The sequence below is a fragment of the Martes martes genome, assembly GCF_963455335.1.
Source record: "Martes martes genome assembly, chromosome: 2".
Classification (NCBI taxonomy): domain Eukaryota; kingdom Metazoa; phylum Chordata; class Mammalia; order Carnivora; family Mustelidae; genus Martes; species Martes martes.
In genome coordinates this window covers 205,562,506-205,575,819 of record NC_137889.1, presented here as the reverse complement: position 1 = coordinate 205,575,819, position 13,314 = coordinate 205,562,506, and the positions used below count along the sequence as shown (strand labels likewise).

Genomic DNA, 13,314 nt, shown 5'->3' with positions numbered 1-13,314 from the left:
ATTATGAATATCTGTCAACCAAGTAACTATGTATTAAATACAAAGTAACTTTCATAAAGCAACTTTCAGGAGGTACCAGGAAAAATAGGTATAAATGCATTAGGAGTGAGTGACTTTTAATTCAGTATTCTTGGTCCAGGGCAGATTAAATGGAGAAACAGTAAGACTGTAGGTGACCTAAACCATTTAGTCAATGCGGTAGATTTAATATATATGGAACTTGACCCTGAAAACAGTTACCCCTTCTTTTTAGATCTCATTTGCAAAAACTTCTCTATAGTTCCCAAAGAAAACTTCAATGCATTTTAGAAAGGAGAAATAGTATTAAAAAAATCACAGTGCACTTGCATACTAAGTTCAAACAACTCTTGGATTAATGGAGAATACAAATGAAAATTGTACAGTATACTGATGACCATAGTGATGAGAACACTAGAAATATATGGAGTCTGGCTAAAATAGTTCTCAGAAGAAGTGCAAAGCTTTAAATACTTACATCAATAAGGAATAAATAATAAAAATGAGTGGGTTAAGCGATTAACTCAGAAAGTTAGAAAAAGATCTAAGTAAATGAAAAGAAGGTAGAAGGAAGGAACTAATAAAAATAAGAGAGAGGCGCCTGGGTGGCTCAGTCGTTAAGCGTCTGCCTTCCGCTCAGGTCATGATCCCAGGGTCTTGGGATGGAGCCCGCACTGGGATCCCTGCTCATCAGGAGCTCGTCAGGAAGCCTGCTTTTCCCTCTCAAACTTCCCCTGCATGTGTTCCCTCTTTTGCTGTCTCTGTCAAGTAAATAAAGTAAAGTCTTTAAAAAAAGAAAGAAGGAAAGGAAGGAAGGAAGGAAGGAAGGAATTAGAAAACAAAGCAGAATTAATTGGCTGCTTGAAAATAGACACATAGCTAGTTAAATTAATCAATTATTTAAGAGGAGAGTAGGGGGAACAAAACACAAATATATGTAATAAATAAAGACTAATAATCATAAATAGCAAAAATTTAAAGACTTGTGAGTGTTGCTCAAGTCTAAAAAATGAGAAAATCTGTAAAAAAAAATTGGAGGAATATCATAGGAAAATATAATTTACGAAAAATGACCTTGAATAAAAAAAAATTCAAATAGATCAATTTCTATACAAGAAATAGAGAAAATTAGCAGAGGAGAAACTCCTCTCCAAGAATCATCCGGCCCAGATGTTTCATGAGAGAATTCTGCTAAATCTTTGAAGAACCAGTAATTTCAGTGCTGCGGTTGAAACTGTTTCAGAGCATAGAAGAAGATGGAAAACTACATTTTGGGGGCACCTGGGTGGCTTAGATGGTTAAGCATCTGTCTTCGGCTAAGGTCATGATCTCAGGGTCCTGGGATCAAGCCCCTTGTTGGGCTCCCCGCTTAGTAGGGAGTCTGCTTCTCCCTCTGCCTCTCACTCCTCTCGTGCTCTCTCAAATGAATAAATAAAATCTTTTAAAAAAGGAAACTATATTTTTAATGAAGTGAATATAATATTGATATCAAAACCTAACGAAGATTCCATAAAAGAAGAAAAATATAGATGCAATCTTCCTTACAACTCCAGAAGCAAAACTCTGTTAAACAAATGGAATCTAGCAGCACATTACTAGAATAATACATCATGAGAAGTTTATTCGGGGTAGAAAAAGACAGTCCATATTAGGAAATCTATTAGTGTAATCTGTTTTATTGAAAGACCTACGAAGAAGAATCCGCCGTCATTCTGATTACCTCATGAAAAGCATTTGACAAAATTCAATACCCAGTCTTTTAAATAGCATTCAATAAAACAGTAATCGATGACTAATTTCCTTACATTATATACATTTATATTTGTGCATATGTGTGTGTATTTCAAAACCTAAAGTCTTGTCCCTTGGTGATAGAGTAGGCTTTCCCACTAAAGGAAAGAACAAGACAAGAAATTTCACTGTTATCACTAGTGCTTAATATGGTAGTACAAATGCTATTAACTTCTGTACAACAATACCAGGAAGACAGTCTATGTAATCGTTGTGGGGTGGGGGTGAGCCACATTAATGAACTAAAAGATAAAATACTTAAGAATAAACAAACCCACTATGTCAAAAAATTTAAAGTAATACTGAAAGATAAAAAAGGCTTAAAAGACAATATGTTCTCATTGGAAAGATTCAACATTGTGTCAGTTTCTCCGTAAATTAACATAGTAATTTGATGCAGATTTGATAAAAATACTAACATTCTCTTTTTTTGGGAATTAGACAAAAACTTCAAAGTTTATGTAATAAAGTAAACAGTGATAGCAAGGGAAATAGTGTAGGAGAGAAGCAATGGGTAAGGGTTATGGGAATCATGTTCCTATAAAGCCTAAGTATTTAAAACAGGAGAGTTGCTTGGGGTGCCTGGCTGGCTCAGTCGGGAGAGCATCTGATCTCATGGTTGTGCTCATTTTGGTAGCACATATTCAAAAATTGGAGTGATTATGGGGTCGTGAGTTCCAGCTCCACATTTGGTATAGCGATTGCTTAAATAAATAAACTTAAAAAAAAACTGGAGTGTCTAGCATGTAAATAAGTGGACATAAGGAATGGAAATCCAGAAATATACCTAAATATATACGGGAATGTAGATCCTAACCTACATCCTAATACGTATAGGAATATAAACATAAATAGTAAATCCAGAAATAAACCTAAATGTAGGAACTTAGTACTTGGTAAAAGTGGTATCTTAAAATTGTAGGAAAAAGACTTTTCAATAAATGCTTTCATTGTAAAAAAAACAAACAAAAACTGAACATATATTGTATAGCAGTATGCATTCCAGGTGCTGAGTCAAAATACAAATGAAAAAAGCCACAAATGAATTTACTTAGAAGAAAAATATGGGTGAATTTCTTCATAACCTTGGCATGCAGAAGGCCTTTCTCCCTAGTCAAAATTCAGGAACCACTTTTTAGAAAGTGATGAATTTGGCTATTAAAGGATGGCACATCTATACAATGGAATATTTTTCAGTGTTAAAAAGAAATGAGCTATCAAGTCACAAAAAGACAGGAATTTTAAATACCTGTTGCTAAGTGAAGGAAGCCAGTCTGAAGGGGCTGTGTACTATATAGTCATAACTAACATTGTGGAAGAGGCAAAACTTGGGAGAGAGTAGAGAGATCAGTGGCTGCCAGGAGGGAGGACGAGGAGCGGAGGAGAGGGATAGAGAGGTGGAACACAGAATTTTGAGGGCAGGGAAACTTCTGAATGATATTCTGAGTCTGGATGGATGGATTCGGGTGGGTGAATATGTGTCATTATTCGTTTGTCAAAACCCATGGAAAACCCAAAGAACCCTGAAGTAAACCATGTACTTTGCTTGAGGATGATGCATCGGTTGGGGTTGGATTCCAGCAAATGCACTGTGGTGCAGGGCGCTTTATGGTGGGAGGGGCCGGAGTAGGGATGGGGGGGCTCCGTAGTTTTCACCCAGTTCTTCTGTGAACCTGAAACTGCTCTGATAAATAAAATCTATTTTTAAAAAATAGCAATCTTGTGAAACATAAAGAGAAAAACCCGTAACCAAAATAAAGTCTGACAACCCAGTAAAAAAATAGGCAAGTAAAACAGATAAGAATAGACAGAAAAGGACAGAGAAGGAAATACAGATGACCTATAACCATATAAAAAAGATACTCAACATTATGCCATGAGAAATTCAGATGTTAAGTACTCAGAGTAACCATTTTTCACCTATCATTGGTAAAAATCTAAAAGTGTTACTCTGATAAGGCTGGAGGGGAATGTGAAAAGGTACAGTTATCATGGAGGGCAACTTGGCAATAACCGTTAGAATTAAAATTGAATTTATCTTTAACCCAGCAGTTTTACTTCTGCAAATTTATAGCTATCCAGGCCCACAAATGAAATAACATGTACATATAGGTATTTGTTTCAGCATTCTTTGTAAAAATAGCAAAAGATTAAAAACAACTCACACAGGGACGCCTGGGTGGCTCAGTCGGTTAAGCAACTGCCTTGGGCTCAGGTTATGGTCCTGGAGCTCCAGGATCAAGTCCTGCAGCGGGCTTCCTGCTCACTGGGGAGTGTGCTTCTCCCTCTGACCTCTCCCCTCTCATTCTCTCTCTCCCTCTCTGAAATAAATAAATAAAATCTAAAAAAACAAAAAACAAAATAACTCACATGTTCACCAGTAGTGAACTAAGTAAGTAAATGATGGTACCTCTTACAATGGAATACTGTGCCATGTGAATGTATTTATGTACAATAACAAAGGTTTTTTTTTTTTTTAAAGGTACAACACAGTACTTGTGAATTTTTAGACCAAAGTAACTTTAAAGAGAATGTATGAACTAGTGGTGTGTGCAGTTGTAGCTTGGAATGACCAGCTTCTTAAAATTTCTGCTAAATTTATCTTTAAAATCTGTAGGCTTACTATATTCTTCCCTGTAATTAGCCTTTAAAATTAATTTTTTAAACTGCTCTTAATCACTTAGTAATTCTGACCCAGGAAGATGTACCTTGTTTATTGCATGCTTTCTTGCACTCTGACACGCTGTGACCCGTCCTTACCTGAAAAGTGTGTTGCATGGGAAGATCAGTCCCTCAGGTACTCCCTGTATTATTTCTGTTTTTTTGCAGATTGATTCTTCAGTTGAAGGACTATAGGTTGTAAACAATTAGAAAAGCCCTATAGTTGTCTCAAAATAATTTAACAAGTTTTTCTTCTTTCTGATACTGAGTATTCCCAGCAAATGATACCTAAACAGTTTGATTTATTGGCATTTGGACTAATGAAGTAGTGGTTGGTTCAGTGTATTTCTGTGTTAAAAATTTTTTATGTTCTATGTTACATGTTCAGTATATTTCTATGTGAAATATTCTCTTTAGGAGGATGAAGTTAAAGGAAGTAGACCGCACGGCCATGCAGGCCTGGAGCCCTGCCCAGAATCATCCCATTTACCTAGCTACAGGTAAGTTCAAGAAAGGAAAGAGTATAAATCACTTAATTTCTTCTTTTCCACATTTGGCTTACTCATACCTGTCCTTTAAAACTTACTTCAAGCTCCTCTCTTCTAGAAAGCTTCTCTTTCCCTAATGAAATAACTCCATCCTCCCTTTCAGCTGAGTTTAATGACCTTCTTCTGTGTTATTAGCACCTTCTTCATCATAGCATTAGTCATGATATTGGCGCCTGGGGGCTCGGTCAGTTATGTGCCTGCCTTTGGCTCAGGTCATGATCCCACTGTCCTGGGATTGAGCCCCACATGGGGTTCCCTGCTCAGCGGGGAGTCTGCTTCTCTCGCACGTGCTCTCTCTCTCTCTCTGCCCCTCCACCCCACTTACACTCTCTCTCTCAAATAAATAAATAAAATCCTTAAAAAAACATACTACATTTACAGTGTCTTCCTCACTTCATAAAAATTACGTTTCATCTTAATTCCTCCAGTATTAAGCACATGAGATAACATGTAAAAAAAAAAGTTAATATCAATTTGGATGAAGAACAATTTTGATGCTAGCATTTTTATATAAAAACAGAGTTACATCATTTATGACTATAAGCAGATAGAGTAAATCAAGAGACTTTTACAGAGAGTATTTAAGATATCTACAGGTTTAAAGAGTTACCCGCACTATCCATTCTTACAAACATCGTCTCCAAGCCTTGTGTCAGAATTCATTGCTACAGGAATTTGAGCAATGTTCAGTGGCATGCACTCTGAGATGTTAGTCACTAAGACCGCACTCATGAGTGAGATCATTGGAAAACGTGCATTTACTTTCTGTTTTGTATGGTTTTCTCTGAGTCTTTTATTTTTGCACTGTAGTTACCATAAATGTATTTTCCATAGGAACATCTGCTCAGCAGTTGGATGCAACGTTTAGTACCAGTGCTTCCCTCGAGATATTTGAATTAGACCTTTCTGACCCGTCCTTGGATATGAAGTCTTGTGCCACCTTCTCTTCTTCTCACAGGTATGAGACTGATGAGTTTTAAATTCACATTATTTATCATTGGGGTTATTACATTGTGGTTGATGCCTTGTTTGTCTATAAATACATTGTTATTAGAAACTACAAGAATACCATCAATGACATGAAATATTTTGTGAAAAAGCATATGAGTGAGTTTCTGTGGAAGTAAAAGAAGGGTGTGTGTGTTCTATTGACTTTTTTATTGACATCTGACACGTAGGATGGGAAGGAGAGGCTCAATTTTCTAGTAGTTTTTTCCTCGTGATACAGTAGGCATACTGTCTCTTATCTCCTTTTTCTCAAGTGTTTACCAAAAAAAGGATAGGTATGGCTTAAAAAAGGGGTAGTTGGATGAATATGAGGGTGTTAAAAGTGATTATCTCTGAATGGTAGGTTATTTTTTTCGTTGTACTTTCTGTATTTAGAAATACATATCACAGAGATTTTTGTTGACATGATTTCTGATACAGTAGGTATCTGGGTCATCTTCCCAAGTACTTAACATCCTATCATAATGCAGGAAAAGGACACTTTCATTTGAGTAGTAAAATAGGCTTTATTGTCTCAGTAGTTTGGCCGATTTTGGTAAAGAGATTGTACTCTGGCACATGGAGTCTCATGGGACCTCATATTTTTCAGAGCTCTCCCACTGTGATGGGAACTCCAAATACCTTTTGTCTATCAGCTTTCCCACTCACCACCGCTTGTGTCATTGCGTGCCTCCAGGCCACCTTCATCTTTCCTCTCCTAGCCGACCCGTAATCTTTATTCTCCCTCAGTGGGGATACTCGTCATGATATTCATCATTTTGATGTCACTTTTCCACCGTTGGAATGCATTACTTTCCTTAGAAAATTTTATATACCTCCTTTGGCACTTCTACTACTTAACAGACTACTTGTCAGTGAGTACTTCTGTAGTCAAATAATATCAAAGGAAATGATTGATTAGAGCTCTGTTTTAAAGATGAACCAAAAGCAGCTTAGGAAGGTTCAGTAACTTGCCCAGGGTCTCACAGTTTCTAAATGGTTAAACCATTCTTAATCCCATATCTTCTGACACACAAATCAAGGATACTTTCTGACGCTATGTTACCTCTACCAGAAAGTTTTTACTCTCCAGGATTATAAAATCAAATATGCACATATGAATATAAATAAAAACTAAAATGCCATTTCACCAAGTCCTGCACGGTTACCAGGAATAGAGGAGGAGCAGTGCTTTTTGATTATTTATGAAAACACATGGAATGAAATACATAGTTTTGAATGCTTTCTCTTATCCATTTGACTTACATCAGTTATTTACTTATTTTCTCTTAAAGGTACCACACGTTGATTTGGGGCCCTCATAAGACGGATTCCAAAGGGAATGTCTGTGGAGTTCTGATTGCAGGTGGCGAAAATGGAAATATTATTCTTTATGATCCTTCTAAAATTATAGCTGGAGACAAGGAAGTTGTGATTGCCCAAAATGACAAGCATACCGGCCCAGTAAGAGCCTTGGATGTGAACATTTTCCAGGTTAGACTTCTGATGTTTATTCATAACTCTTGAGACATGCACTGCTTATTTGAAATAGGCATACGAATCTGCTGTCCTCAGTCTTGGAACTGAAAACTAAAAATATGTGCCCATGCAGGCTGGTGAGTGAGGGTATTTTCTTGAATAATGGAGGGTTCAGAGTTGGGATCAAGGTAAATGATAATAACTCCATGGAGGGGATCAGGCAACGCAGAGTCAGTCAGTCTACTTTTGCCATCATAAGCATAACTCAGTGTTAATTATATAAATGTATAGGTTTGCAAATATCTTGAGTTAATAGAACATTAGAGCTTAACAACCGAAACATGAATATTATCTGAAGAAATTTGAAATAGTTATTTTTCTTATATTATAAATAAATACTTAGGGTATAGAAATACAACCTGAGCTTCATTTCTGTCGTTTATGGTGCCTGCCCTTTAGATGAGATAGTTAGTTGCTTTGTGAATGAGTTTAAACAGTAGCTGCTTGCTGGGTGGTGTCTTAGGTTATAGGCGGCTACAACCGTAGAATTCCTCTGTTGTCATAGTCATGTGTCAGTTGATGAAAGAACTTACGAGAGTGAATAATAAAAGATGAAAGCCAATATATGAAACCCATTATCTTCCTGTACTTCGTGTCACAGGGTTACGGTCTTTTTGACCCTAGGTATGCAACAGAGATAATCTAGAAGTACTGCCACCCAGAACAAGATTGAATGTAAATGCACCAGAAAGACATGAGGATTCAAGACAGGAGATTTTACTAGCCCTCTATGGGTCTGGCAGCAGAAGCTGGCTTTGAGGTGTTCGGGGATAGATGCCATTATTTTAGGATTCAGTTATTTGTCTAAAAACAATAATTGATTTTGCCTGTTTTTTGTCTTTCTCTCACAATCACATCCCCTTCTTGCACAAATGATAATCCCCACATGTTTGCATGATTGTTTAAGAATTCATCCATATAATTATTTTTTTAATCTCTTGTATTTTAATATCAGTAGACATACTGTCTTTTTGGTGAAATAGAATTTTATAATATGCTTCTTTGAAAAACCATTGCAGTTTCAGATTATTATCCATAGCATTTAGGAATTCATGAGTTTTGTTCTTTAATTAAGTAGAAAAGTTGTATACCCTAAAACTGATAGAGCGTTCTATCTCTGAACAGTTATTCAGAGTTCTCTTAATTATTCTTAAATAATGTTTCATTATTAATTATTTCTTATTGCAGACTAATCTGGTAGCCTCTGGTGCTAATGAATCTGAAATCTACATTTGGGATCTCAACAACTTTGCAACGCCAATGACACCAGGAGCCAAAACACAGGTATTGCATTGATTCTAATGTAATCAAAAGAAGCAGCTGATTCTTTAACACTTTATTTATTTCATTTTTTTTCACACAAAATGTATTTGTTTAAAATCAGTGTTTAGATGTTACTGATTTTCCTTCAGTATAGCAAAGTGTTAGTAAACGTGTTCTTCGAAGTATCAGTGAGTCCTTCAACAGCAAATATTTATTCAGTGCTTACCACCAGACACCGCTTTGATATATTCGACATGCAGTAATGAATAAAAGAGACAAATCTTGGATTACTTTTTAAATACAGGAATTTATATAGTATGGTATTTTATGTTGTATAGTATTTTGATGACATCTAATCTTGGAATAAAAATCATAGACTAGAAAGGAAACTTATTTTTTAAGAAAAAAGCAGTTCAGCCCCTTCTCTGTGCATTTCTGTAAATGAAGAAAGAACGGTCTCCGCTCGCCCCTGTGGAGTTGATGTCTATGGACTGTGCAGGTTGAGGAGCCGTTAAGATGGGTCCCAGCGTTCCGGCTGCCATAGGGGTAGTATAATGATAGCACGGGATCTACCATTCATTTTTATTTATTTATTTTTAAAGATTTTATTTATTTGTTTGTTTATTTATTTGAGAGAGAGAAAGAGAGGGAACACATGCGGGTGTTAGGCAGAGGGCAAGGGAGAGAGAGAATCCCAAGCAGACTCAGGACCTGAGCTGAAACCAAGAGTCAGACACTTAACCCATTGAGCTACCCAGGCACCCCTCGGCTGTAACTTTTGCTCCGCCTAGTTGTCCATCACACTGACCAGTGTCTGCTTCGTAGTTCATTATCTACCTTGTGGGAGTTGCAAATTAAGAAAAAGTGCTTGATTTATAGCAGAAGCTTAATAAATGTATGGTGAATGAGACAATATTAAATGAGGTAAAATACTTGAATTGGCATGTATACTGAGCTTTAAATTGTATTATATTTATTGAGAACTTATGAATATAAAAAATTTGTGGAATAAATAGGTCAGATTTTAATTAATTCATTTTTTAAAAAGAAGGATCAGATTTTGTATTCAATTGGATCATAAGTGAGAAATGGTTTTTAGTAGTTTCTTCCTTTTTAGCCCCCAGAAGATATCAGCTGCATTGCGTGGAACAGACAAGTTCAGCATATTTTAGCATCAGCCAGTCCCAGTGGCCGGGCCACTGTATGGGATCTTAGAAAAAATGAACCTATCATCAAAGTCAGTGACCATAGTAACAGGGTGAGTACGTGATTGACTTGTAATATACAGAAACACACCGTGTTCCTGCTGTAGCTATTTCTATATTGTCAGTGTTGACAACATCAAATTTTGTAAAGTCAGTTGCTGTCTATTCATGGACCAATCATGTTGGATCGAGGTTTTTCCTTGGGGAAGATAATAAAATTTCTGATAAACCATGTTGGATACTGTTAATGATGAACAGAGAGAGAGTTAATTAAATACCTTTTTCCATGGTGTACTGGTTGTTCTTACTTGACTAGCTGTTTCAAAGCATTATAGCAACTTTTTATCTTTAGCTTTCTCTAGAATGTATGAATTTTTCCAGCTAGTAATTATATGACTGTGAACTTGTGGTTTCCAGACTCCTGGCTTCACCTCTTCTGATTAGGCGCTACTTAAGTGAGCTGATATCTTGCATTTGCCCGGTAGATGTAGCTGTACAACACATTAAATTTTTGACCTTACAGATTCCTTAATATTATGTCATAATGTGCTATTAAATAATTTAGACATAATTAAATGGCTTTATCTTGTTACTTTGTTTTTCATTACATTGTTTAGTTTGACATTTTAAAAACAAGTTTGCCTAAATCAGAGAATACATACATAACTTAACAATAACCAAGGTGGGGGGGGGACAATAACCACAGAAAACTATTTAGAAAAATATTTCTTCAGGGTACTGTTTTTCAATGAATTAGGAATTTTATTTTTTTTTAATATTTTATTTATTTGACAGAGAGAGAGAGAAATCACAAGCAGGCAGAGAGAGGGGGGAGGAAGCAGTCTCCCTGCTGAGCAGAGAGCCTGACATGGGGCTCGATCCCAGGACCCTGGGATCATGACCAGAGCCGAAGGCAGAGGCTTTAACCGACTGAGCCACCCAGGCGCCCCTGAATTAGGAATTTTAAAACAAATTTTAATTGAATAAATCATACAATAAGCATTTCCATTATCTTTTGGAACATTTAGTAGGATCTGAATGTCCAGGTAATTCTTAGTAATACTGTTAATTTATTCCATGTAAAAATTAAATGGTAGCTGTTGCTTTAGACATTCTGTCTTGATTTTTTTTGACAAAATAGAGGAAAGGTATGAAATTTTTTTGTTATAATCTTTTTTAAAAAATATTTATTTATTTATTTATTTGAGAGAGAGAGCGCGCGTGCGCGCGCGCACGCTCCATGGGGGAGGGGCAGAGGACGAGAGACCGGAGAAGCAGACACTCCACTGAGTGTGGAGTCCCATGTGGGGGCAATCCCGGGACCCTGAGATCATGACCTGAGCTGAAACCCAAGAGTCAGACTTCTAACTGACTGAGCCACCCATGCGCTGTTACTGTAATCTTTTACCTGTTTTCATTTATATAAAACTTTCCCCCCATAGTATTGACCGGTAAACTCATTTTTGGTATAGAATTATTCTGGTCCAGAATGGTGCTGTGTATCGAATAGCTGGATGAACTAAAAACATTAAAATTTTTTACTTTTGGGGCACCTGGGTGGCTCAGTGGGTTAAGCCTCTGCCTTCGCCTCAGGTCATGATCCCAGGGTCCTGGGATCGAGCCCCACATCGGGCTCTTTGCTCTGCGGGGAGCCTGCTTCCCCCTCTCTCTCTGCCTGCCTCTCCGCCTGCTTGTGATCTCTCTCTCTGTCAAATAAATAAAATCTTTAAATTTTTTTTTTTTTTTTTTTTACTTTTAAGAGTACTTAAGGCTGTTGAATAAAATTTGAATAAAATTTCACAGTTTTAAAGAGACAGCATAGCTTGAAGGTTGCAAATGCAGGCTCTGGAGGTAGCTGTCAGGATTCAAAATTTAATAGTTTTAGGTTTTGTTTTTTCTTGTTGTTTTTTAAAAAACTAAGCCTGAACTGGTGTTTTCTACTATTTGTTTCAACAAAGGCATGTTCCGGGGCGCCTGGGTGGCTCAGTGGGTTAAGCCTCTGCCTTTGGCTCAGGTCATGATCTCAGGGTCCTGGGATCGAGCCCCGCATGGGGCTCTCTGCTCAGCAGGGAGCCTGCTTCCCCCTCTCTCTCTGCCTGCCTCTCTGCCTACTTGTGATCTCTCTCTGTGACAAATAAATAAATAAAATCTTTAAAAAACAAAACAAAAACAAAAAAGGCACGTTCCTCAAGTTCATTTTGGCTCTTCATAAAGTATTGGATTGATACATTGTGAGCCTTAACTCTCTGCAGATGCATTGCTCTGGGTTGGCGTGGCATCCGGATGTTGCGACTCAGATGGTCCTTGCCTCTGAGGATGATAGATTACCAGTGGTCCAGATGTGGGATCTTCGCTTTGCTTCCTCTCCACTCCGTGTCTTGGAAAACCATGCCAGGTATCATGCTGTTCTTCTAAGGAGCTTGATCCTTTTATTTTTAAAAATACATTTACTTATTATTTTTGAATTATCAGATAATTGTTTTTAAATTAGGGAATCTGTTTTGTCTCTGTCTTGTAAAATTCAGTATGAATTATATGTATTTGAAGCAATAGTCATCAGATTTTCTGTTCTCAAAAATGGTAGCCAGTTCATATCATAGTAATAAAAAATGTGATAAAGGGTTTTCCACTCCTTTTTTCAGTTATAATGAATAGATTAAAATTCCAGTATACCACAACATTTTAGGACAACTCTTTTGACATTATCCAGTTTGATCTTTATTAGGATCATAATATTGATAGTCTTCCATAACATTCAAGGATACGCAACAGTTTAAAAGTTTGTTTTATTTCTAAGTTTCTATTTTAATTTAAAAGTATTTTTTGAGAAATTTGGGTTATTCTGCTGTTAATTTATTTTCTATTTTTTATCATTTTTAAAAAGATTTGTTTATTTATTTTTAAGAAAGAGAGAGCGAGAGCCTGAGAGCAAGAGTGGGAGGGGCAGAGGGAGAGAATCTCAAGGAGAGAGCACAGAGCCCAACTTGGGGCTTGATCTCACAATCCTGAGATCATAGCCTGAGCTGAAATCGAAAGTCAAACCCTTAACCAACTGTGCCATGCGGGTGCCCCTGCTTTTAATTGTAATAAATGTGCAGATTCTCTAAAAAGATATGAGTGGGGTGCCTGGTTGGCTCAGTTGATAGAGCATGCAACTCTGGTCTCCAGGGTTATGAGTTCAAGCCCCACGTTGGGTATAGAAATTACTTTTTAAAAAAAAATCGTTAAAAAAATTAAAATTAAAAAAAATTAAAAGATTTGCAAATTTTCTCATGTTAGGTTTGGTAGCATTAGATTTAATT

At 36.8% G+C, this 13,314-nt stretch overlaps 1 protein-coding gene across 16 annotated transcripts in view; it reads left to right on the top strand.

The window, feature by feature from the left end:
* Window positions 1–13,314, top strand: part of SEC31A (SEC31 homolog A, COPII coat complex component) — a 79,714-nt gene that overhangs the window by 5,918 nt on the left and 60,482 nt on the right. For all 16 annotated transcript variants that reach the window (XM_080796416.1, XM_080796414.1, XM_080796413.1 and 13 more), the window contains 6 exons: window positions 4,888–4,970; window positions 5,853–5,976; window positions 7,301–7,499; window positions 8,733–8,828; window positions 9,925–10,065; window positions 12,265–12,407. In XM_080796416.1, coding sequence (XP_080652542.1) covers window positions 4,892–4,970; window positions 5,853–5,976; window positions 7,301–7,499; window positions 8,733–8,828; window positions 9,925–10,065; window positions 12,265–12,407 — 782 coding nt within the window. In that variant the 5' untranslated portion in view covers window positions 4,888–4,891. Of the gene's footprint in view, window positions 1–4,887; window positions 4,971–5,852; window positions 5,977–7,300; window positions 7,500–8,732; window positions 8,829–9,924; window positions 10,066–12,264; window positions 12,408–13,314 lie in introns of those variants that run through there.